Source organism: Panthera uncia, assembly GCF_023721935.1.
Source record: "Panthera uncia isolate 11264 chromosome A3 unlocalized genomic scaffold, Puncia_PCG_1.0 HiC_scaffold_12, whole genome shotgun sequence".
Taxonomy (NCBI): Eukaryota; Metazoa; Chordata; class Mammalia; order Carnivora; family Felidae; genus Panthera; species Panthera uncia.
The window spans coordinates 33,082,981-33,110,099 of record NW_026057579.1 but is presented as its reverse complement, the minus strand read 5'-3'; the positions used below and the strand labels follow the sequence as shown (position 1 = coordinate 33,110,099).

General features: G+C 42.2%; 1 protein-coding gene and 1 long non-coding RNA gene across 3 annotated transcripts in view; one reads left to right on the top strand and one right to left on the bottom strand.

Annotated features, from left to right (window-relative positions):
- Window positions 1-17,675, bottom strand: part of ADAM17 (ADAM metallopeptidase domain 17) — a 53,024-nt gene extending 35,349 nt beyond the window's left edge. Inside the window, exons 1-3 of one of the 2 annotated variants that reach the window (XM_049652560.1) lie at window positions 17,454-17,675; window positions 7,067-7,199; window positions 759-889 (exon numbers count right to left, since the gene is read on the bottom strand). In XM_049652560.1, coding sequence (XP_049508517.1) covers window positions 759-889; window positions 7,067-7,199; window positions 17,454-17,550 — 361 coding nt within the window. In that variant the 5' untranslated portion in view covers window positions 17,551-17,675. The remainder of the gene's footprint in view (window positions 1-758; window positions 890-7,066; window positions 7,200-17,453) is intronic. The other variant, XM_049652562.1, reaches the window with a different exon arrangement.
- Window positions 17,676-17,710: 35 nt separating this feature from the next.
- LOC125937701 (uncharacterized) lies at window positions 17,711-20,504 on the top strand. Its single transcript, XR_007462477.1, has 2 exons — window positions 17,711-18,318; window positions 20,309-20,504. It is a non-coding gene; the product is annotated as an uncharacterized LOC125937701 (long non-coding RNA).
- The last annotated feature ends 6,615 nt before the right edge of the window (window positions 20,505-27,119 follow it).

The window sequence follows — 27,119 nt, the reverse complement described above, 5'->3', positions numbered from 1 at the left end:
TAAACTATGCACCAGTGTCAATGCAAATCAACCAAACCCTTCATCAGAGTGGAATCTGCCTAGGGACTGTAGAAATCTACACCAAAGAAACACAGGCCCCAGCGAGCAGCAAGGTATTCACACTCCTAAAGAGTAGCCTCAACTCATTTAAAACCTCTTTCCCTCAATCCTCCTATGAGAATTATCTAGAGTGTGTTACGGACAAAACAAAAAACAAAGGTGTAGATGCTCTTCTGGAATAACTTTACCTACTTTTGGTTAAGAAAGAACTAAGATGAGGCAAAAAGCACGATCTGGATTATACAGGGCTTGAACTGCACTATTTGCAGATTTTAATGCCATTTCTTTTTTCTGCAAAGGAAGTTTCAGAAGTAAACCACAATTGCTTGTTGGATGTAGGTCTTAAAAAAATACTTAACAGGATCGTAAAGCCAATTCTTTTATCTTGTAGCTCACCTGTTTGAAATCTCATAAGGGAAGCCTACAATCCTTTCCTGGAGTCAGGAGGAGGTTAAATTCTTATCGCTTGAGAGGAAATTCATTTTAAGCATTTAAACAGACAGTATACGTGCTGGATAATACCCATTTGTTCCTGTCTGAATGTTCCCGCTTTCAAACTTATATGCCTCAAATAAAACAAAGAATGGCACTTCTCTGACATCCCCTCTTCCCCCCACCAAAAAAGAACAGGCAGTCAAACGAGATCCAGACACCCGACACCCGGGGCACAAGGGCAAACAAGCAAGCTCCGTACTAACCGACCACGTGTCCAGTAAAGAAGTCCTGCCACTTGACGGCATACTCACTTTCGTCTTTACCATCTACCACCACGACTTTGAAATTCTGGGAAAAGCGTTCAGTACTTGACGTCAGGTATAATTTAAAATGCCTAAGGAAAGATTGCGTCCATATTTTACTCAAAGCGCATAAAAGTTTCGCACAAAATTTTACTCTAAGAACATGAAATTGAAGTTTCTTTAAAAAGCTGACAAGAGAGTTGACATTAATAAACGACTACGCAAGTTACAACTACTATTTTACTAGGTACTTAGTGTTATATCCCCGATAAAGACGAACAGACTGATTTCTTTAACTGTAAGAATTTGGCAAACAGGGGGCACCTGGGTGGCTCAGTCGGTTAAGCATCCGACTTCGGCTCAGGTCACGAACCCATGGTTTGTGGGTTCAAGCCCTGTGTCAGGCTCTGTGCTAACAACTCAGGGCCTGGAGCCTGCTTTGGATTCTGTGTCTCCCTCTCTCTCTGCCCCTCCTCTGCTCGCCCTCTGTCTGTCTGTCTGTCTCTCTCTCTAAAAAAATAAAAGCATAAAAAAAAAAAAAAAAAGAATTTGGCCAAGAAAAAAAAAAACCAGAATTGCGGGGGAAAAAGGATTCAAAGAATTTATGCATTCATCTTTTCTGGAGACTGTGAAGAGTAAGGAAACACATGGAGCACCTGGGTGGCTCAGTCGGTTAAGTGTCCAACTTCAGCTCAGGTCATGATCACATGGCTCATGGGTCCCAGCCCCATGTCGGGCTCTGTGCTGGCAGCTCAGAGCCTGGAGCCTGCTTCGGATTGTCTCTCTCTCCCTGCCCCTCCCCTGTTTGTGCTCTGTCTCTCAAAAATAGATAAACACTAAAAACATTTTTTTAATAAGGAAACCCACATCTAGATAATTTAAGTTAAAATCCTGCTTGTCTGAAATATTTATCAGACTGGTATTACTAGACACCACTTACTGAATACCTGCTCAGCACTACATGCTTTCTTTACGCTTAACACAGTAAAAAGTGAGGGTTGGAGGTTCATCAACATACTCAAGGTTACACAGCTAGTAAATGATGAAACTGGAAACTGAACTTGGTTTATTTCAAAACCCCCGTACCATCCTGCCTCTAGCAATCAAGCTGGTCTTACTGCTGTGCAAAATTAATAAATGCTACTTTCTATATTTAAAAGCACTCAAGCTTTTTTTTTCTCCTTCTAAAGAGAACCTATCTTGAAAAAAATTAATCCACAATTACTATCAGGAAAATAAATACAAGGTATCCAACACAAACATTAAAATACATACACCAGTTCTTTAGTTGGCTTAATATTCTTTTGTTTTCTACCAGTTTCAGTCCTGACATAAAATCTGGGTGTGGTGAGCAAGAATTTTTCAATTATTCTTTACCCTCTCAGTGTGCCCACGAACACCGAAGATAAAGATGTGATTCATCTCAACCACAGGAACAAATTTTGTCAGGTGTGGGGTGAAAAGCATGAAATGTTAATTCCCTGTGGGTATGCGTAAGTCTGAACTGCCAAAAAGAAGCTAGACTGGGACCGTCTCCATGGTAACACATCTTTTTAACTTTTTGTGCATAACAAAGTAATTTCAGTTTGCTTGTGGTTTTTTTAATGGTCAGAGGGAGAGACAATAGGACATTATTTCAGAAACCCTTGAAACATTTTCTCCTGTTATCCTAAAACATATCTTCCCACACACTCACAGCTACGAACTTTTCCCCGTCAGTTATGCCGAGGACTCTGAAAGGAAAAGCATCCTATTGTAAATGACTTATTTAGTTTGAGAGTCCTCTGGCAGTCTCAATATTACTTTTATTGAATGTTCTTTCCAGAAAAATCACTGGACTCCCACTCTTTGTTTTCGACATTAAAAATCTGCTCTTCTGTAAAGACAAGGACCAAGAAATGGTACCACTGTTTTCTGACATTCCAATCTTCACCTCTGAGCTATAAAAACCTCCGACAGGATAGGTCAGTTGGAATTTAGATTTTGCTTTATCCTACCAAAATTATGTGAAATCACGTACTTAGAGACTTCCTTCAGCAGTTTTGTTTCTCTCAGTTTTAAGGATTTACAGTAACTACAAACTAGTGTCAATCCACCTGAATTAATGGGGGCGCCTGGGTGGCTCAGTCGGTTGAGCATGAGACTTCAGCTCAGGTCATGATCTCGCAGTTCGTGGGTTCGAGCCCCATGTCAGGCTCTGTGCTGACGGCTCAGAGCCTGGAGCCTACTTCAGATTCTGTGTCTCCCTCTCCCTCTACTCCTCCCCAGCTCATGCTCTGTCTCTGTCTCTCAAAAATGAATAAACATTAAAAAAAATTTTTTTTAATCCACCTGAATTAATAGTATTTTCCTATCCTTTTCTGTATAGATAATACAATGACTAATTAAATCTGTCACCACACAGAGTTACAAATTTGTTTTCTTTTGATAAGAACTTCTAAGATCCACTCTCTTAGCAACTTTCATATATACAATATTAATTATAGTCACCATGCTGTGCATTACATCCCCATGACTTATTTATTTTATAACTGGAAGTTTGCACCTTGTAACTATTTTCAATGGTCCATTCAGCTGGATATGGAAGTTCCAATGTCACTTCCATTTCTTTATCAGTTCTAGCCCCCTTCAAGTAACTGGAGATATTTCACTCTTAAGAGGAACAAGGGGTGCCTGGGTGGCTCAGTCGGTTAAGCATCTGACTTCGGCTCAGGTCATGATCTCACTGCTTGTGGGTTTGAGCCCCATGTCTGGCTCTGTGCAGACAACTTGGAGCCTGGAGCCTGCTTCAGATTCTGTGTCTCCCTCTCTTTCTCTCTCAAATATAAAATAAAGAACATAAAACAAAAAATTTAAAAAAAAAAAAAAAAAAGGAGGAAAAAATACCTAAATCTTTTTAAGGGTAACATTATCAAAAAGTATTAAAACAGGCACACCTGGGTGACTCAGTCGGTTAAGCCTCCAACTTTGCCTCAAGTCATGATCTCATGGCTCAGGAGTTCAAGCCCCACATCAGGCTCTGACAGCCCAGAGCCTGCTGACAGCTCAGAGCCTGGGACCTGCTTCAGATTCTGTGTCTCCCTCTCTCTGCTCTGCCCTGCTCTCACCCTGTCTCTCTCTCAAAAATAAATAAATAAATAAATAAACATTTTTTAAAAAGTATTAAAACAGTATTTTTAACTTTTTCATTGCTTTAGAATAATAGTATTTTTTGATTTATAAAACAGAGGAAATGTAACTTCTAGGCATATTTCAAACAGTTTTTCTTCATAAAATTACTTTTTAATTTTTTTTTTTAACGTTTATTTATTTTTGAGACAGAGAGAGACAGAGCATGAATGGGGGAGGGGCAGAGAGAGAGGGAGACACAGAATCGGAAGCAGGATCCAGGCTCTGACCCATCAGCCCAGAGCCCGACGTGGGGCTCGAACTTGCGGACCGTGAGATCGTGACCTGAGCTGAAGTCGGACGCTTAACCAACTGAGCCACCCAGGCGCCCCCATAAAATTACTTTTTAAATCCTCTTACAATTTCTCAGTGCTTCCATGCTTTTCAACTGCTAATAGTCACACACACATCTAATTTTATGATCACGGTTTAAATTACTCTGCCTTTTACTACTATCCAGAAAATCTAATCATTTACCATCACCATCAAGTAATGAGTGACTTCACATTGGTAAGTTCAGCTGTATATAAACAGATCATTTCAAATACCCTAATTTTTTTTCTTTTAACAACAGAGTGTAACAGAAAGAAGGGGTGTGGGCTTTGGAGTCTGACAAACCTAGTTTAATTAAATCCTGTCTGCACCACTTGCTTCATGCTTGATCTTGGCCTTAACCTCTGAACCTCTGAACCTTCATCTACAAATGAAAATAATACCACCTACTAACTGAATGGTTTCCAGGGTAAAATGAAATCAACTATTTTAATGTAACTGGTCCAAAGTTATCGTTCATTGTTAGATACATTTCCACTTAAACATCTGAGATGGAAACTGTAAAATAAATTACAAATTTCTCTGCTGCTTTACACAGAGATGATAATAGGTAGATATTGTTGAACATTTTCTTAATGAATCAATGGCATCTATGAAGCAGGAAAGAATATAGAAGGCTACGGGAGTATTTTCCTCCACAGAAAAGTTTCTATGAGGTACCTCAAACCTAACTTAAAAAAAAAAACACACACACAAACAAACAACCTTAGAAAGCTAAATTTTGAGTTCTTATTTTGCAGTTTTTCCCTTTGCTCCTATTCATCTCTCACTACTATATCCACTCCTTCACCAAAATCTCCATCAGCACAGCAGAAATAACACAGGCTTATCATCAAATCCTTTATCTTCTACTACTGGCTGAATGACCTTGGGCAAGTTACCCAACCTCTCTGAGTCTCATTTTTTTTTTTTTTCCAGAGATTACAAAAATTCCTTTGTGGAGTACGGTAAGAACTAGAGATAATAGACACAAAGGGCCTACTGAAGTGAATGACACAAAATAAGCAACTGATAAACTATAATTATCACCACTCTGCTCAAATTTGCTACAAGTCTGGAAGCTCTATCACCAATATTGCAATATTTTGACATGAACTCTTAAGAGAAAGAAATTATTCAAAAAAATCTAAGGATGATGGCAGTAACAAGGAAAAACAAAATGACATTGTAAAATATATTTGCATAAAATATCAGTTACACATATGATAAATGATAAATATGCTAAGCATGACTCTGATTCAGTAACCAAAAGAATCCAACAGAAAAATGGTAAAAGGATATGAAAAGGTAGACACAAACAAATGACTTAGACGTGAAAAGATGATCAATTTCACAAAAAATGACCATCAAAACAACTATGAGATACCATCCTCTTTCACAGGGACAAAAAGTAAAGGCTGATAAAACCTTACTGGAAATGGGTAAACTCATATACTGCTGCTAGAAGAATAAACTGGGCTGGGAAGAAATATGGTAATATCAGTAAACAGTTATAGTATATATTTCCTTGACCCATTCTCCTTTCAGGAATGTATCCCATAAAAATACCTAGACAAGGTATTTTCACGAAGATATTTATTACAACATTATTTGCCATAGGAAAAAAAAAAATCACTTTGGTTAGACATATCTATCTGTAGGTTACTAGCCAATAAACAGTTACAATTCTATGCAACAGGAATATTATGCAGTTGTTAAAAATGATACACTTATCTATATCACCTACATGTATACGGATCCGTACGCAAAAAATGTGCCTTAAAACCTTTTAGAGGTTTATACAGGAAACCTCTCTGGATCTGGGAAGTTTGATTGAAGAGGAAGTGAAAACTTCTTATACCCTTCATAGTTGGCTTTTTAAACCAAATATATGTATTACTTTTCTTTTTTAAAATATTTGTTTGGGGGGGGGGGGGGTTGAGCATCCAACTTCAGCTCATGTCATTATCTCACAGTTTGTAAGTTCGAGCCCCACGTCGGGCTCCGTGCTGACAGGTGAGGGTCTGGAGCCTGCTTCAGATTCTGTGTCTCCCTCTCTCTCTCTGCCCCTCCCCCACTTGTGCTCTGTCTCTCAAAATTAATAAAAACATTAAAAAAATTTTTTTAAATATTTGATAGGGAAGACCTAACCTATGAATATAGAATGATTCAGTCCATTTATATTCTCTCAGTGTTTGTTTTGATATTAGTAAATCTCCCTAAAAAGATTTTAGAAAAAGGCCTGCAATTATCTATCACTTACATCTACAAAACATAAGAGAAAGTAAAATTACTGCCCAAATAGACCACATCTATCAATTTATGCTACAACTTAACAGGAATCCAATATATGCACAGCACTGAATTCTACATCCAGCTTACCACCAGGCTGTGGGGTCCTGAACAAATCCTTTACCTCTAAACTTTAGCATCTTCATATATAAATAAAAATATTTTACATAGCTGATGGTTCTAAAGTAGCACAAAAAATTTAAGGTATTATAAATCATTCAATCAATCAAAATCTTTTGTTAGAACCCATCCCATAAACATTATTACCATCATTAATACCTCTGGAATACCCATTTGCTTGTTTTTAATAACCATCACTATGAATTTTAGAATAAGCAGTATTAAGAATCATGACCGACTGTAATTATATCGATTACAAATTTTTAAAATGTAACTTCCTAAGACCTCAGTAAACACCTTATTTTTCTCCTTTTGCCAAACTAAGTCCCTCATTTTTCTATAAGTCCCAATATTTTTCTATAAATAGTTCGAATTACCTTTTCAAGGCTGAAAAAGTTAGTAGTGTTTCTAAATGTGTTGAGGCTTGTAGATCCCGTTTTCTTACTGAGTGCTGCTGGATATTGGATAAAGAGAGGATATCGTAGTCTGAGAGTAAAGAATCAAGCTTTTCTGAAATAAAGGTAAAAAGGTTATTAACACCTAAACTTACTAATCAATTGTAATATCACTAAAATGACAAGTTCTGACAACAAACTCTTCCTGACGCATTTTGAAGTGCTAAGCATAACCTATGAAGCATTCTTGCCCCCCTAAATTAATTAATTAAAAGGCAAAAAACACAAATCTAACCTGAATTTAATCAAAACCTAACTTCCACTTTTTAAGACATAAAAGGATTAGATTGCCAAATTAACTAACAACCTTAGGAAGCAATCAGCCACACCCAGAATGTTAGAATTCCTACAGAACAAATGACCCAATTTCTTCAGGAAATAAATGGCATGGGAAAGAAGGGTGGGGCAGAGACAAAACACAGCAGTCCTCCCTTATCTGAGGCTTCCAGTTCCGAGATTTCAGTTACCCAAGGCCAGCTGTGGTCTGGAAGCAAATGAGCCTCCTGATCTACCGTCAGAAGGTCAATACACAGTAGCCTAACACTAGGTCAAAATGCCTACATCATTCACCTTACTTCCTCTTAACGTGTATGCAGTTTAGTTTAACAGCTCACACTGTCACAAGGGTAAGTTCAGTAAAATAAGACTTTAGGAGGGGTGCCTGACTGGCTCAGTTGGTAGATCATGCGACTCGAGCTTGCAGTTGTGAGTTAAAGCACCATGCTGAGCATAAAGCTTACTTAAAAAAAAAAAAAAAAAAAAAAAAAAGATTTTGGGAGAGACCACATTCGTATAAACTTTTATTACGGTATGTTGTTATAATTGTTCGATTTTATTATTACTGTTAATTCTTACTCTAATTTATAAATGAAACTTTACGATAGGTAAGCACCTACAGGAAAAAACAATATATCACAGGGCTTGGATAGTACTATCCATGGTTTCAGGCATCTACAGGGTGGAGGGAGGGGTGTCTTGGAATGTATCCCCCACAGATGAAGGGAACTACTATAGACAAGAATATGGCAAGCAAGCCAATGTGTGAACCTTTTTTTTTCCTAAAAGATTTTATTTTTAAGTAATCTCTCCACCCAATATGGTGCTCAAACTCACAACCCCAAGATCAAGAATCACATGCTCTACCAACCGAGCCTGCCAGGCACCTCGACCTTTTTGGATCCTAGGTCAAACAAACCAATGTGAAAAGATACTTGTGACAATTAGGGAAATCTGAACATGAGTTCACATTCATACTAGCTACTAATAATTTTGATATCTCAAAAAGTATCATGTTACGCAATGAGCTAATTTCTAAATTAAAGGCATTTCTGGCTTGTCAGCTTAGAATTGCTAAGATGAAGGTGACCAACTCAAACTGACCACTGTTAACCAGGGCTATATCAATTCCTTAACAATTCATGTGTAGTACGAAAGAGCAACAAATGTATTAATGGCCTGAACAAACCGAAAGTAAATCTTTTACAGAAAAATTACATATTCCAAATTAAAGAGCAAAAAACAGGTAATATCCCCATCACTGCTGCCCTCAACAGACACAGCAGAATGATCAATCCACTGGACATGAGGAAGTAGAAGTGATATGACCAAACTAATCCCTGAAAAAAAAAACAACCAACGTTAATTATTTTACTAGACTGACTTGGAACCCAAGAAAAGCAAAGATGCACTGCCCCAAAAACAAAACATGCACAAAAACATTTTTATTTGGTATAGAGCAAGAGTAAACACTATAAAGTATATGATACCCATGTAAGTCACTTTTCATCATCAGCTCTGCTGCCTCTTCCAAAATCAGGAGGATTTTTGGAAGACTATTTTGGTGACTGAAGTCTGTAGAAATTGTCTAAAAATATTGGAGCTGATGTTTTCCTTTTCTCTCAACAAATACCACTACAGAAGCAATGGTGTTCAAAATCATTCCACTGGACTTAGAATGTCCTTAAAATATAACACCAGGAGCTTAAAATACAAGTATATTGTTACTGAGGTTAAATATGCCCACAAAACCACTTTGAAAAGAATTGATCCAAAACTCGTCCCTCTTCCCCTAAATATCCTCAGTTGGTTGAGTCACCAATTCATTAATTCCCTCTTATGTGCCAGGCCCTAGTCTAAGTACTGATATCGCATTAAATAAAGCAAAGTCCTTGTCTACTGAAGTACTCATTTTAGTGTGGGAGAGACAGACAATGCACAAAAATGTCAGTTCTGTGGACGTTAAAGCAGGATAGCAAAGACAGGCAGTAGGCAGGACCAGTTTAAGAAGAGGGGTCAAAGAAGGAAAGATGCTTCACTGTTACATAATATTTAGGCAAACCTGAAGAAAACAAGAGGTAAGCATGCTGTTATATGATGAAAGTAAATTTTTTTTTAAGTGGTGCCATGCCCAACATGGAGCTCAAATTCACAACCCTGACATCAAGAGTCACAAGCTCTAACGTCGGAACCAGCCAGAGGCCCTGAAAGTAAATTTCATCAAAATCCATTCAAGGCTCTAACTCAAGATAAGATTAAATAAAGTGGCAGCAAAGTTCACATTTTTGGGTACCACTGATTTTCCATCAATAAAATTTCCTTTAAAATTTAATCAACAGAAAAGCTGTTTCAAAAGGCATCAATCACTTTTATGCCAATGGATGGTTGTTGATTTGGCATTATTAAGTATAACACTTAGCAGTACCAATGAGAAACCTTCAAGAAGCTAACCATTTATTCAAAAACGTTTTTTACTTTTTTTTTTTTTTTTTTTAAGTAGGCTCCACACCCAACGTGGGGCTCAAACTCATGACCCTAAGATTAAGAATCACACGCTCTACCGACTGAACCAGCCAAGTGTCCCTATTCAACAATTTTTGAGTGTGTACTTCCTACAAGACACTTTGCTGGATGTTTTATTACATTATCCACACAACATACCTAGCATAGTATCCCCATTTACAGATGAAGAAACAGACTCAAGGAGAATAATATCACAAGACTAATGCAGCACAGAACCAAGATTTGAACTTGGGCTTGTCTGGCTGAAAACCCCACACTTCACTGATGTCATATTTGTGAAACTCCTTAAAAATATCCTAGCTCGGGGCGCCTGGGTGGCTCAGTCGGTTAAGCGTCCGACTTCAGCTCAGGTCACGATCTCGCGGTCCGTGAGTTCGAGCCCCGCGTCGGGCTCTGGGCTGACGGCTCAGAGCCTGGAGCCTGCTTCCGGTTCTGTGTCTCCCTCTCTCTCTGCCCCTCCCCCGTTCATGCTCTGTCTCTCTCTGTCTCGAAAATAAATAAACTTAATAAAAAAAAAAAATATCCTAGCTCTTCTTGGACCTTCTATTTCTTGACCTCCTACTTTCTGATGTGTCAACCAAACATGACCTTGCCTCTCTCTGAATTCTGTAGCCCTTTGTTTACAACTCTTTTTTCCAGTACTTCTGTGTTATATTTGTCTTATCTCACAGATTGTAAAACAGCCGAAAGGGAGCTGGGTTTTACTACTCACAGTGTCCTTACTTCACAACACCCAGCATAGAACCTTGCAAAAAACAGCATTGCTGTGTGCACCAATTGCACAAATCCTCAATGCCAAGATGCTGATACAATCCTTTATAGCTCTTCAACTTCCTTGGTACAGGTTGGTACATGAACTCAGTTTCATTCAAGATCATAATCACTCCTACTGGCTGCAAACCTTAACCTCAATACTATAGTGTCATTGTCAATAAGACAGGCCAGTTGTTCTCAAAGTGTGGTCCCTACACCAGCAGCGCCACCTAGGAACTTGTTAGAAAGGCCAGTTTTCAGGCCTCTTCTCAGTCCTACTCAGTCCGAAATCCTGGGGTTGAGGCCCAGCAATCTGTGTTTAACATGCCTTCCAGGTGATGCTGATGCACTCAGGTCTGAGAACCCCTGAACTAGGCTCAAGGAAGTAGCTCAAAGTGAAGACAAAGCTTTAGGCACAAAGACGGTCCTTGTCCAGCCTTCCATTATTTTTAAGAACAAAAATCAGAAACGAGGTACATTAATAAACTGAGAAAAAGAGACATTATAGCACTTCAAAATGACAAAAAAATCTGCAATCATTAAAAACGCTGGGAACAATAGGTTTTTAAGAACGTGGGAAATACACTATAAGTAAACAAGATTAAGAAAACAAGGATAAATAAACAAGAGTAGATTAAAAAAAACTATTCATATTGCATGATCTTAACTATGTATAAAAATAGGCCTAGAAAAAAGAAAGAGCACGATAGTAACATCACTGGTTATCTTTAGGTATATTTTCCATAACAAGCACCTTTAAAATGTAGCTTGCTAAAGTACTTGGAAATACCTAAGTAATGTGTTTCAACTGTAATGTGCCATATTATAATTACTAGATATCTCCCACTGGATCCCCTGGCACCACTCCCCTCATCCGACAGAGTAAACGCTCGCCCCTCATCCAACAGAGATCCTGCTCTCAGTACCGCCTGCACCAGCAAGGAGTCTCTCAGATACTTGGCATTCCGCCGTACCTCACCTCCGAAATTCCAACCACACTGGTCATCTCAACTTTCAATTGCTTTTTCAACAGAATTTGAAATAATTCCCAAGAGTTTATCTTTTATCCATATCCAAATCTCGGAATAAACTTAAATAGAATCCATTTAATTATCTTTCTTAGCACTCCACCAAGGCTGCCCAGCACTCTCTACAATGAGGACATCTTCCTTGCTTTCTAAGTCCTTTCAGCAGTCCCGTAAACAACTGAGCTTTTTTCTCAATTTAGCTGGCTACAAACACAAAATTAGAAAACAACAGACACAATTCAAAAGGTCAGACTAGAGTACTACTTTATTTAGGTATTGCCTACCATCCCTCCCTGCTCTTCTCTGCCACATGCTATGGTTTCTCTCACTTGGCCTCTTCTGTCTAGTTGTCCTTACTCTTTCTGTCCTTACTGCTCTCCCACCCCCACTGCTCCTTTCCTGCATACACAGTCTGCACAGTTTTCCTCCCTCCTACCAGACCCCACCTACTCATTTATTCAACATTTGTTGAAAATATCCCACCTTCCAGGCACTAGGGATATAATAGAAATAGATATATGATAGAATTATAACACTGGAGAGAAGACCACCATACAAAAAAAAATTATAAAGTATGTCAGGTACCCAGGGAGAGGAAGTTGCAAGAAGTCATGGAAGGACAGAGCAGGATGACTCCTGCCTGGCAAGCCAAGGATGCTTTCCTGGGGAACGGTACTGAAGCCAAGACCAAAAGGGCGAGTCCACCAGGGAAAGAAAGGACGGGTTCTAAGTAGAAGGCCTAACATATACGTTGAGGTCCACGGGAAACAGAGCAGAATACTCAAAGAAATGAAAGTAACTCACTGAGGCTGGAGTACAGAACGACACAAGAGGTGTGAGACTGGAGGCAGGCAGAATTCGGTCAAGGAAGGCCATGGAACTAAATTAAGGATTTGGACTCTAGATAAGGCAACAGCTGTAAGAAATTTCAATGTGACTGCAGTGTGGAAAGTGGGCTAAAGGGGAACAAGACCGGAGTCTGGGAAATTGGCTAGTAAGCAGACAAGCCATCCAGGCAGAGATCATGAAAATACCCCCAGGTTCCTGGCATGGGTACCTGGGTAGATAGTGGCACCACATTCACGGAGATATTAAAAAACAAACAAACAAACAAAACACGAGTAGGAGCAGGTTTGGGGGAAGAGACGATGGGGGACAGCTGGATGCTGAAAGATTCTGGAGTTCCATACTATATCTTGTTTCTTATACAGTTTGCAATTACGCTGTTCCTTTACGTAAGACTTTTCTGCATTTAGTCATCATACATTTGCAGTTGTCAGTGGTAAGTCACATAGTGATTTCAGGCAGAGAAAGCAAATCTGTTTTATACAATTTTCAACACCGACATGAGCAGTAAAAAGCAGCTGATACTTCATTCCTTCTACATGTTCTCAAAGGAGGAGGAGAAAACTGGAGCTTCAGGCTTGCAGTAAACTGGCTTTCTCCATGTAGGTGTGAAGTGGCCTACAGATCTGATAAACCGTCCATTCCATCCTTCTTTTACACCCAAACTGTTTCATCTCTGGGATCTGCTTTTATGGCCACTGACTGATACAAACTATATCCATATTTCTTTCATCTAGTCCAGAGCCAACACTTCTATGATAAAACCAATTTTTAAACAATCAGGTGTTGTATGAGAAGAGTCTGGGAACATTTGTGGACTTTTACTTAATTTTTCTTTTTACAATAAATTGCGTAACTTGCAAGTATAATGCAGAACCACTGTAGCCCTCGGCCTACTCACCACTGCTCTGCTGGGTGGAGTACAGAGTTCCCCAAAGTGACACATGAGAGTCATGCTCCTACTTCTGATGTCAGACGTGAAAAGGAAAAAGGCAGGACTGCTGTATTTAGTCTGCTTGTGCAGAAGACACAGGAGACCTGACCGCTCTTCAGGACTCCCCAAATTATGCAGGATAAGGGAGTGGCCTGGCCAGGTTACTGTGAAATGGGCTCTGGATGTGGGTAAATCCCTCGCTGGGGCTAAAGGATGAGAAAAAGGAGAGCGGTGCTCTCTGCCGGGCAGTGGACCCCAGAGCCTGGGAACTAAAAACTTAATTTCATGGGTATACACCAGTTAGGGGTGATGGAGGATGAGCTGTCTCAATAATTCCTTATCAAGAACTCTTCACCAGGGCCAAGATTCTCCAGCAAGACCAGCCACATGGCAACTTTAAGCCCAAATAAAAGTTAGCACAACCCAAGGGAACCTGTAAGGAAACCGAGATCTGTCCATACAGCTCTGTAGCTGAAAGGGATGCAAATCCAAAATAGGCAGTGAGCTACTTCCACACCTTCCAGCACCTCTGCCTATTCCTAACCACTGTACCCAATACTTTCTTCTCATCAAACAAATAGATGGTAAGTAATTCTGAACTTATATTTGAAGTGCCTGTGAACAGGAGACAGAAATATCAAGTGGGCAGTTGGATACAGGAGTGTGGAGCTTTGGACAAGCCTAAGTCAGAGATACATATTTACTAGTTATTAGAATATGTAAGTGAAAGGAGGGCAGCAGATGAGACTTGTCAAAGTCGACAACCCATGTGGGAGGGGAGGGGAGGGGAGGGGAGAAAGAAAAGAAAAGAAAAGAAAAGAAAAGAAAAGAAAAGAAAAGAAAAGAAACGTGTGGGAGGGAGATACCACTCTCCTTGGTTAATTTTAGGACTAAGTTAAGGTATATAAAAAAAAGCATTTGATTTCACTTCCCTACCTCAGTAAAATCTATTCTCTACTCTGGTCCCTCCTTCCCTCTATCAGTCTTTTTTCAGACTTTCTTTAAATTATACTTCTAACTGAAAACACCATCTCTCACAAGTACAAATTGGTAAAGAACCCAAAAATCAACCACCCTTGGCCTCAGAGGACACCTACACTTACTGTTCTGGAAAACTCTGCAAAGGCCAAAGGGATTTCTCTCAATGAAATACAGTTTATCTCTTTGACTAGTTCAAAGCAGACTGGCATTAAATCTCTCTTGGAGCAGTTAGGGTGGTTAAGTGTTTCGGTTTCAAAGGAATGCAGCCTGTAAGCAAAATTAACATCAGAAGAGGAAGCCAGATGTCAAACCACTGAGCAAAATGGTGGCCAATAATGAGAAACGAGCACTGCAAGGTGGAGAATCCCCACACCAATAACCTCAAGGTAAATTTCAAAACGTTTCTGATACAAACTTTCATCCCTCATCTATGACCTATATTTTTTTCCCTCCACCCACTACATCCTCTTTTATTATAAGTAACACAAAAGGAAAACACTTTTGAAATCAGAGTGAGACTTATACACCCCAGCCGCAACTTCAACAAGATATCATCGTGACTAAGTTCACATGACTCATAATTTTCCTGAATTATGCAATTCATAACAGTTCAATCGAAATCATCTTGGGTGTCCCATGGAGTACTTCAAAAGCCAGGATTCTAGTATGTATTTCTATCCTTCAAAGACTGTTGTCAAATCCCAATGACTCCTGATCTTGGGGTTGTGAGTTCAAGCATCATGTCGGGGGTAGAATTTACTTAAGAAAAGTAATACTGAGGTTACAGTAGCATTTATAGAATAAGTAGGCTACCATAAACCATGCTCTTTAACTATAAAACTATTCTTTGATCTTGAGCAGTTAAGCAACCAATCACATCCTAAGCCATCGAACACACACACACACACACACACACACACACAGTCATTCTTCAAAAGAAAGAATACCCACAAGGCATACATTTATCACTGTGACAACGGGACAACTCACTACACCTTCCTTAGATTCATCTTTTCCTGTTTTATTTTAAAAACTAAAACATGATCTCTCAGATTCCTTGCCACTCTACAGCCTCTAAGTGCCCCCGCCAGGAGTGTCCTTATTTTCCCTCTTCATCTACCTAAAGTCTGGGCTCTGACTATCACCTCCCTCAGGGAGCTTCCATAACCTTCCCAGGCCAGGTCGGGTGCCTCCTCGTGGTAACAATACTTGCTATGAGGCACTTGTATCAGTCTCCTCCATGTTGCTTTGGAACTGTCCGTTTGGACCTCTCTACACGACTAACGCGAAAGCTTCGTCAAGATGAACACTGTTCATCTTCCTATTGCCAGCGCCACACGTAATACTTGCATACGCTACGTGCTCTTCTAACATCTGGTGAATACATGGATAAGTCTACGCATTTTTCTGGCACTAGTGGTAGCCACATCACAAATACAAAGCACACCGTCCAACACACACACACACACACACACACACACACCTCTACGATCTGTAAATGTTGTAGAGGGTTCATCTAGAGAGTAAGGTTTTCCTCCACTCTGTGCGCACCCTTAGGATTCACATGCTACTGACTTTCCAGCTGTGAACACGAGCGTGTTAATAAAAGTGAAACAGCCGTGTTACACTGGTGAAAATATAATGTTAATGTCTCAAAACACCCGTTCTTTTTATCAACATTTATCCTTACGAAGGAGATCCTTACCCTATCCCTCCATCCTGACCACCCCTCCCTCAAAGTTCCCCTTCAGTCTGTACTGACTTATCACATCTCGGCCCTTCCTAACGAGCTCCCTTGTCGTTCATTAAACTACTCACCTGTAATCCATTGCAATTTGAGATAACCACAAAGCAGCTGTTCCAGTGAGGACACTCAACACCTTTAATACCCTCAGTCAATTACAATTTCTTCCCCTTAAATAAAAGAATTGCCAGGCAAACTAATGTGAAGGGTTTAATTAGCTATAAAGAAAGCCCACGTGGTGTCTCAATCTTCACAACACCATATATGGAATCATGGTGGTATTTGGGGACCAATACAACTATGAAAAAATCAACCCTGCACACTGGGAAAATATACTAGGCTTCATATGTAATTACTAATTAAACTGTCTCACATGTCAACTTTTGGAAGGTAAAAGACCCTAGGACATTGTAACTTTACACGAACTTCACATCTCTGAATATACGTCCATCCTGAAAATCCAGCCTCTTTAGAAAATCTAAATAAGAACTCTCTACTTTCTGGGCTCAAAACTGATCAAACTGGTCGTCTCTGAGAACTTCTTTGTTTTAAAATGGCAAGGAAGGCTTTCACGCAGCATCAAAAAGTCCACTTGGTAGGTTTAAGCGCCTTCTCCCAGCACCTCCAATAAGCTACAATTTAAATAAGTACCTGCTTAAAAGTTCGCAAAACACAAGTTCAAGATTGAGCTCTCCGGTCTCCGCCTTCCAACCAGATTACTACTTTAAGTACCTCCTACAGCAGAAATTCTAGTTCATTTTGGAGAGCCAGGGAGAGCTGTGGGGCTCTGGGCCCTTCCCATCCTCCACCAAGTCCCGGTTTTGGTAGGAACCCCTTAGTAGGACAGGGACCTGCACCACATCTCCCTCCCCAAACACGAGCCAACACCCCCCCCCCCCACCACCACCACCGCCCCGTGCTTCCCTCTTTCCCGAACTACTCCCCAAACACAAACTCAGGAGGCCGACCCCTCCCCGGGCCTCAGTCACCACAGGGGGCCCTTCCAGTATCCCTTTCCCATTCAGAAAGTCAAGCCGGTCCTCCTACTTTCCCTAAACTCCGAGGGCCACACCCCCTTCCTGCACTGAAAACTTAGGGACGCGCCACCGTCCTCCAACACCCCGCCCCCAAACACCTGAAAGATCCTGCTCCCCTGCTCTTCCCCGAAAGCAGCGCGCTCCAGGCGCCCGGCGCCTGTCTAAGCCAACTCTCCCGGGTCTTTACCGAGTCGCTGCGGGGAGCCGAAGCCCGGCCCGTCCGGAGGTCGCAGCGCCAGCACGAAAGGAACCACGCTGGTCAGGAAGAGGAGACACTGCCTCATGTTCCCGGCCCGGCCACCGGCTCCAGCTCTCTGGGCAGCCTTCGCCTGACGGGGGGGGCGCTCAGGACACCGCTCACATTGGGAGAGAAGGGAATCCGCCCGGCCCGGCCCCTCAAGACTCTGACTCCTCCCGCGCCGCCTACCGGAAGACTCTAGACCTCGGCTCCAGGTCCCCGGAAGTGCAGGAAGCGCTCGGAGAGGGCGGCTCAACCCGCTTCCGGCCGCCTCCGGCCCCCGCACCGCCCACAGCCGGAAGCCTGGCCCTGCGCGGCATGCCGGGAGGCCTTCGCTGGCCCCGCCCCGTGCCGGCGCCCCGCCCCCTCAGCGCCCGTCCGCCCTCCCGCTCCGTCTCCCCAGGGGCGCGGCCGGCGCCTACACGGCCCGACTCGACCCATCCGGGCCTCGCCTCTGTCCTCGGGTGACCGCCGCGAGGGAGGCGGGAGCTCGTGACTAGGCCCTCAGAGGCGCGTCGGGCCGCCTCCGTCGTCTGAGTCCCACGTCTGGTTAGGATCCCCGTTACGCTTTTCACTCCACGGCTGTAGAAAGCGCCCTGCGGCCCAGGGCCTACCGCGAGGGGCGCCTGGGCTGGGACGCCGGTTGGAGGCGGCCCAGCTTCTGACCCGGGAGAATCTCTGTCCACGCGCCAGGGTCCTGGGAGACCAGCCTCCCGGACGCAAGTGGGGTGTCCAGGCGGGCCGTCCGCGCCTAACGTGCGGCCACCGGCGGCGTCCCTCGTGATCAACAAGGCTTGGTGGCGGGAAATGAAAGGTAGCCTTCTGGACGCGAGTTTTCTCGTTGGCCCCGCTGTAGGTAGAGGGTCTGCAAGCTTTTACGGAAACTGGAATCCTAGCCCTAACTCCTCCACATCTGTGAGTACAGAAGCTAGAATCTTCCAGCCAACTTTCTAAAAAGTCAGTCCTGCTTGGTTCGTTTAGCTTAGATTGGAGAGTTCCCAAAGCAGTTTGTATCTTGTGTTGCAATCCTTCGCATAATTTTAGTAGTTGGGTGTTTATAGTGTTGAAGAAAACATTCTAATAACATTTGATGCGTATTGCTATTTTGGTTCAACTAAAAGTTATACAAGTAGGACATAACACATTTCCCACTTGAGAGTGAGTGGAACAGCCTTTTCTCCATTATGAAGTGATAACTTGTTGGGAATAGAATATAGCCTTGCTTGGTGAACTTTCAAGGCTGGCTCCTAATAAAATACACAAACGATGGTTTAAATTTAGGTTCATTGTGGTAGGGCCTTAGTAAAATCTCAGCATCTTTTCCAACCGTTGTTATCCATAGTCACTGGCTTTGTGCATTTTTGGTTTACCTCCCAACTGGTTCATCTGAGGTAGGCCTTCATTAAATAGAAACACTGATTGCGTGCCTACTCAAAGGTAGGCAGAATTTTGCCTCTGCAAATTGTACCCAACTTAAGAAAAAATTGTATCTTGGGTGGCCGTCAGTTGAGCATCCGACTTCGGCTAGGGTCATGGTCTCACGAGTCAAGAGTTCGAGTTGTGCATCGGGGCTCTCTGCTGTCAGAGCAGAGCCCACTTTGGATCTTCTGCCTCCCTCTCTCTCTCTGCCCTTCCCCTGCTTGTGTGCACTCTCCCAAAATAAAAATAAAACATTTTTTAAAAATAAAAAAATTGTTTCCCAAAAAAATGTGACCATTGTGTACAATTTTTTTTTTTTTCCTGAACACCTAGGCACCATACTCTCTAGCTTATAAACTTTATTTAGATCTTCATTTATATTCTTTCGGTGTCTTCCACGGCTCTACACTTGCTCATAGAAAACACTTAAGCTATCTGTTTCATAAATGCCATTTTTAATTTTTTTAGTGTTTATTTATTTTTGAAAGAGAGAGAGACACAGAGTGCAACCAGGGGAGGGGCAGAGAGAGAGGGAGACAAAGAATTCGAAGCAGGCTCCAGGCTCCAAGCTGTCAGCACAGAGCCCCATGCGGGACTCAAACCTATAAACCGCAAGATCATGCCCTGAGCCGAAGTCAGATGCTTAAACAACTGAGCCACCCGGGCAGCCCTTTTTTTTAGGTAGGTTCCATGTCCAGTGTGGGGCTTGAACTCACAATCCAGGAGTCTTCTGCTTTACCAGCTATGCCTGCCCAGTGGCCCGGTAAAAGTGAAGCTCCTGGTCTACTTTCTTTTTCATATCCAGAAGTCCTAGATTTTCAGGAATTCGAAGCAGTCTCTCCCGTTTACAAATCAGGACCCAAATTCCAATTTGATGTTTGTCTTTCATTTCTCATTGTCCATAAGATAAATAAATAAGTAAAATAAGATGAATGAGCACCACGTGGGGGAGGTAAAGAGTCAGAGGAACATGATAAGAGGGACATATTGGATAGGAAAACTAGGAGTCTGAGCCAGTTGTCTCCAAGCTTTTATTCTCTTATCCCAAAAAGAATTGATCAGGATGAAAGGATGAAATTTCCGGCATAATATAAACAACTTTTAAAATTGAATTTGGTAAAAGTCCTTCTTTCAGATTTACCCAATGGGATATAAACATCAGAGATCTGGTAGCTTCCATGGCCACTGGCCTCTCAGTAGCCCCCAGTGATCCCTGCTTCCTGATACGCACACTCTTGTATAGCCAACCCCCTTCAACACTGGGCCCAGAGTTGGTCTGTGTGACCAACAGCATACAGCAGAAGTGATGGTATTTCACTGCCAAGATTGTGAGAGACTGCATCTTGCATCTGATGCGCTCACTTGGCTTGCTCACTCTCTCTTAGGTCAGACTTGCTGAAGATTCCCTTGGAAGTGAATTCTCCAGCCCTCGGCGAGCTATGAGGTGACCACAGTCCCTCAGCCCGACAGCTTGACAGCAACCTCTGGAGACCCTGAGGCAGAAACGCTGAACTAAGCCATTCCCTGATTCCTGACCCTCAGACACTTGGGGAGAGAATAAATGTTGCTTTAAGCTCCTAAGGTAGGGGTCGTTTGTTACACAGCCACTATTATCCACTTAAAAAAACTACAGCCAGGGGCACCGGGCCGGCTCAGTCTAGAGAGCACGTGACTCTTGATCTCAGGGTCGTGAGTTCAAGCCCCACATTGGGCATAGGGCCTGCTTTTAAAAAAATACAGGAGCAGGTTGACTAGTATGATAGGAGACAATAGGTTTCACTAGGCAGAGAGGGAAAGATTAGAGCCTGAGGTCCCTGGGGGGGGGGGGGGGGGACACCCATTTTGGAATAATGCTGGGCGTGTCTGAACACAGCAAACCCCCTCAAGTTTCCTCTTAAGACTGTAAGACCCCACCTACTGCCCCTCAGGGTTCCCCTCAGGAGTTTGACAAAAGACCTAAGTGAGGCCATAGGCCACCTCTCGTTCAATGGACACGAGCCAATCAGGAATGGACAAGCCAACACCCAGAGCTATCCGCCCAATAGGGTTAGGACCTGGGAAGGAAGGAGGGGGAAGGGGAGGTGGGCGCTGACCAGAACCTTATAAAACAAGGACCCTTGTCTAGAGTCACAGGCATTCGCTTTCACAAGTCCCCTCTCTGTAAAGAGAGCTTTCCTACTATTCTCCCTTTCTAATCTTATACTCTAATAAACTTTTGCCCGCTGCTCATTCTGTGTCCACCTCTCCATTCTTCCAAGCGGCGAGACAACGAATCCTAGGGATTGTGGTAAAAAAATCCTGCAACACTAGGTTCCTTTCCTTAACACCAGAAGTGGTTCCTTTAATTTAGAATTCAATAAAGATAAGTAAAAGATACTTGAGATTCACTGATCTGCTATAAACTGAATTGTTTATAATTTATATACTTAATGCAAGTGAACTTGAGAATAAAATATAAAAAGTAATGGGGTGTCTGGGTGGCTCAGTCAGTTGGGCGTCTGACTTCAGCTCAGGTTATGATCTCACTCATGATCTCACTGTTCGTGAGTTCGAGCCCCGCATGGGGCTCTGTGCTGGCAGCTTGGAGCCTGGAGCCTGCTTCGGATTCTGTGTCTCTCTCTATCTCTGTCCCTCCCTCCCTCATGCTCTCTCTGTCAAAAATAACCATTAAAAAAAAAAATGTTAAAATATAAAAAGTAAAATACTTACAAATACTAAATGCATATAGCCACATCTGGTTCTGGAGTTAACTACCAAATCCACACAAGTGTTGGTAAGATCTTTTGTCTAAATGATCAGAGAGATAGCTGTTTGGTTCTAAATGAGTTGTGTTTTTTTTTTGTTTTTTTTTTTTTACTTCTTCTGTCATCCTAGCTCTATTTCTCTTATTAGCCACTCTCTGTCCTAATCCCACCAGTACTTATAGATGAATAGTGCCTTCCTCACTCCATTTCTAAAATGCTAATTATTCCTACATCTGTACGCTTTTTTTTTTTTTTTTTTTGCCAGTGAACAAGTCTCTGTAAAGCTAGCACTTACTTCAAGAAACGTGAATCAATTCACAAATCTCCATCAGATAACAAACGCCATTCCTGGAACACGACTATATACAAAGTTATACACCAAGAATTCTAGATTCCAAGATTTCAGTTCAGAAATTTTAACCCATTGCAGGGTCTTTTAGAAAGAAACATGAAAAATATACCACGCATGGAGCAGAGCAGAATATTTGAGGATCCTCACTGATAAACAGATGATTCTTTTCTGGATTTTTTTAATGGGCAAAAAAAGAACCAGGCCTGATAGAAACTGGAATAATATTTCCCCCCAGGTTCAATGCGAGAAGAAAACAAATCATTTCATTGAAAATATTATTTCAAGGAGATTCATTTCTAAAATTTTAGTAACCATTTCTTTTTTCCTCCCTCCTCTCCCCGCCCCCCCCCCACACTTTATTTTCATGACTTTTTATTAAAAAAATGTTTTAACATTTATTCATTTTTGAAAGACAGAGAGAGACAGAGCGCAAACTGGGGAGGGCCCGAGAGAGAGGGAGACAGAGAATCCAAAGCAGGCTCCAGGCTCTGAGCCGTCAGCAGAGAGCCCGACGTGGGGCTCGGACTCACAAACCGTGAGATAATGACCTGAGCTGAAGTCGGATGTTTAACCGACTGAGCCACCCAGGCACCCCTTATGACTTTTTCTTATTAGGACTCTTTATGACGGGATTATTTGTAGTGAATCACTGGACATTGTGAGCAGAGGTATCATACTGCCTATATATATATATATATATATCATATGCCATAAAAAAAAGGGAGGTATGGGGTGCCTGGGTGGCTCAGTAGATTAGGCGTCTGACTTCAGCTCAGGTCACGATCTCGCGGTCCGTGAGTTCGAGCCCCGCGTCGGGCTCTGGGCTGATGGCTCAGAGCCTGGAGCCTGCTTCCGATTCTGTGTCTCCCTCTCTCTCTACCCCTCCCCCGTTCATGCTCTGTCTCTCTCTGCCTCAAAAATAAATAAACGTTAAAAAAAAATTTTTTTTTTAAAGAAAAAAGGGAGCTGTGTTGGTTCTTTTTGTTCTTAAATCCCTTCTCTCTCCCTTGAGATCTCAGAGTAATTGAACCACATGAATAACTGAACACAGAGAGTAGATTGGATAAAGAGAAAAAATGGAAACTTGTGCTGGTTTGAAATTACCTCAGGTCTAAAGTGGCCATAAGTCATTACTCTTGGGTTGACAGGCCCCAGAGAGGAGGCTATCGCCAATTACCCTCCAGATCTTCAGTGGCCAGCGACCTTAATTGAAAACCTGTTCTATTTAGCACTTTTCAGAAAAACAGAACTCAGTTGTTGAATGTTTAAAATCCGGTAATTCTACTGGTATTTTTTTAAGGAGAATATCCCCAAAGGCAATGAAATCACTGTCTCAAACACATATCCACACCCTCATGTTCACTGTAGCATTATTTACAATAGCCAAGGTACAGAAACAACCTAAGTATTCATGGGCAGAAGGCTAGATAAAGAAAATGTGGTATACACATACAATGGAATATTATTCAACCTTAAAAATGGAAATCCTACCATTTGCAACAACATGAATGAAACTGGAGGGCATCATGCTAAGTGAAAGGAATCCAACACAGAAAGACAAATACTGTATATGTATAAAGCCACTCATACGTGGAATTTTTAAAAAGGCAAACTCAAAGAAGCAGAGAGTAGAATAGTAGTTGCCAGGGGCTGGGATGGGAGGGGTGGGAATGGGACATGTTGGTCAAAGGCACAGACTTTCAGGGTGCCTGGGTGACTCAGTCCATTGAGTGTCCGTCCAACTCTTGATTTTGGCTCAGGTCCTGATCTCAGTTTGTGAGACAGAGCCTTGTGTCGAGCTCTGCACTGACAGCATGGAGCCTGCTTGGGATTCTCTGTTTGCCTTTCCTCTGTTCACGTGTTCTGTCTCTCTCTCTCTCTCTCTCTCTCTCTCTCAAAATAAACAAACTTAAAAAAAAAGAAACAAACTTTCAGTTTCATTTTTTTAAGGAAGGGACTCTTTTTCTTTTTCTTTTTCAATTTTTAATGTTTATTTTTAAGAGAGGGAGAGACAGACTGAGTGCGACCAGGAGAGGGGCAGAGAAAGAGGGAGATACAGAATCTGAAGCAGGATCCAGACTCTGAACTGTCAGCACAGAGCCTGACATGGGGCTCGATCCCGTGAACTACAAGATCATGACCTGAGCCAAAGTCAGACACTTAACCGACTGAGCTACCCAGGTGCCCTCTTTTTTTTTCTCTTAATGTTTATTCATTTTTTGAGAGAGAGAGAGCATGAGTCGGGGAGGGGCCGAGAGAGGGACACCGAATCCGAAGCAGACTCCAGGCTGAGCCGTCAGCACAGAGCCCCACACGGGTCTCAGACCCACAAGTCCTGAGATCATGACCTGAATCGAAGTCGGAAGGTCAACCGACTGAGCCACCCAGGTGCCTCGAACTTTCAGTTTTTTTTTTTTTTTTTTCTTTTTTTTTTTTTTATTTTTGAGACAGAGAGAGACAGAGCATGAACAGGGGAGGGTCAGAGAGAGGGAGACACAGAATCTGAAACAGGCTCCAGGCTCCGAGCTGTCAGCACAGAGCCCGACGTGGGGCTCGAACTCACTGACTGCGAGATCATGACCTGAGCCGAAGTCGGCCGCTCAACCGACTGAGCCACCCAGGCGCCCCTCGAACTTTCAGTTTTTAAATGAGTAAGTTCCAGGGCACCTGGGTGGCTCAGTCGGTTGAGCTTCCGACTTTGATTTAGGTCATGATCTCATGACTCGTGGGTTCGAGCCCCGCGTGGGGCTCTGTGCTGACGGCTCAGAGCCTGGAGCCTCCTTTGGATTCTGTGTCTCCCTCTCTCTGTGCCCCTCCCCCCCTCCACCCCGGTCTGTCTCTCAAAAATAAATAAACATTAAAAAACAAAATGAGTAAGTTCCGGGGGATCTAATGTACAGTATGGTGACTAGTTAATACTGTGTTGTATACTTGAAATTTGCTCAAAGTATGTGTTCTTCACCACACACACAGAAAATTAACTCTGTGAGGTAATAAACGTGTTAATTAGCTTGATTGTGGAAAGCATCTCACAACGTATAGGTATATCAAATCGTCATGTTGTACGCCTTAAATACACAGTTTGTATTTGTTGATTATGCCTCAATAAAGCTGGGGTGAAAAACGGTACCAAAGAGACCGACATTCAACATTTGCCCTCAAAGGACTTCTATTTCAAAGATGAAAGGTACATAGAAACAAAAACACACACAATGTGATATTGGCCTAAAAACAATACTGGATTCAGGCAGTTTTTGCACGTTAATTCTTTAAAATAGAAAGTTCACTTTGGAATAATTTTAGATTTACAGAAAATTTACAAAGTTCGCACACAGTTCCCACATACTCATCACTCCGCTTCCCCTAATGTTCACATCTTACATAATCATAGTATATTTGTCAAAACTAAAAAATTAACATCGGATTTCACAATTTTAAGGACAATGTATCCTTTTATGGCCTTTCAAAATAGTGATCAAACACATAAAATTTACCATTAGTGACATTCAGTACATTCAGTATTTGTACAACCATCACCACTATCTGGTTCGAGAACATTTTAATCACCCCAAAGAGAAATTCACACCCACACTGTCCATTACCCCCACCTCCCAGCCCCTAGCAAGCACTAATTAGATCACACGGTTTAGCACTAATGTTCTTTTTCTGTTTCCCAGTCCAACTCAGGGTACCACACTGCATTTGGCTAAAAAGTTAACTTTTTTTTTTCCAGTTTATTTATTTTTTAGTAATCCCTGCACACAAGGTGGGGCTCAAACTCAAGACCCTGAGATCAAGAGTCGAACGCTCTTCTGACTGGGCCAGCCAGTTGCCTCAACTACATTAACTTTTTACTCTTTCTTTTCATTAATGTTTGTTTATTTTTGAGAGAGAATAAGACAGACTTCAAGCAGGGGAGGGGCAGAGAGGGAGACACAGAATCCGAACCAGGCTCCAGGCTCAGAGCTGTCAGCCCTGAGCCTGACATGGGTCTCGAACTCCCAAACTATGAGATCATGACCCAAGCCAAAATCAGACACTCAACCGACTGAGCCACCCAGGAGCCCCAACTTTATACTCTTTAGATTTCATAAAGTTGTTTCAAAACATTTCATTCTGTAGGGAAGCACTAGTTGAGGTTGCTTAATTGGTGTCCAAGGTAATTGTCCGGCGGGATCCCTCACTACCTCCCCTCTGTACTGGTCTAACAGCTTCTGAAGTGACTTTCTTGCCTCTGGTTGCCCTCCACCAACACCTCTACTGGTCTAGGGAGCACTGGCTTAATGTCTTCTCATGGCATGTTTCTTGCTTCTTTTATCGTCAATATTTGCTTTAACCTGTCTTGTTGTCTACTGATATTTTACTTTTCTTCACCAGAGCAAAATTCCTAAGGCAAGGATCCTGCTGCCTTCCATAGCAAGTAACACTGCTGTGCATAAGGAATTCAACAGTATTTATTCAATAACTATCAGTAAGTTATCTGACAGCTAGATATCCCACAATTTCCCATTTTTAATCGAATAAATGAGACCATTTTAATGCTTGGAGTGGGTAGAATCGTATCATCTCCAAAAGATAGGTTCAAGTCCTAACCTTCGGTATTTGCAAATGTGACCTTACTTGGTAATAATGTCTTTGCAGATTTAATCAAGCTGAGAGTTGGTGTTCCTGGATTGCGATGGGCCCTAAATCCAATGACTAGTGTGCATATGAAAGAGAAGCCCCCCACCCCCCCACCCCCCCCCCCCCCCCACCCCCATGTAATGATGTTGAGGCAAAAGTTGAAGTAGGGGCACCTGGCTGGCTCAGTCGGTGCGACTCTTGAGCTCAGGGTTGAGCTTGAGCCGCAGGATGGGCATAGAGTTTACATTTTTTTTTTTAACATTTATTTGAGAGAAACAGAGCATGAGCGGGGGAGGGGCAGAAAGAGAGGAAGACACAGAATCTGAAGCAGGCTCCAGGCTCTGATCTGTCAGCATAGAGCCCGACGCAGGGTTCGAACTCATGGACCGGGAAATCATGACCTGAGCTGAGGTCGGATGCTTCACTGAGCCACCCAGGCATCCCAAGTTTACTTTAAAAAAAAAAAAAAGAACAAGA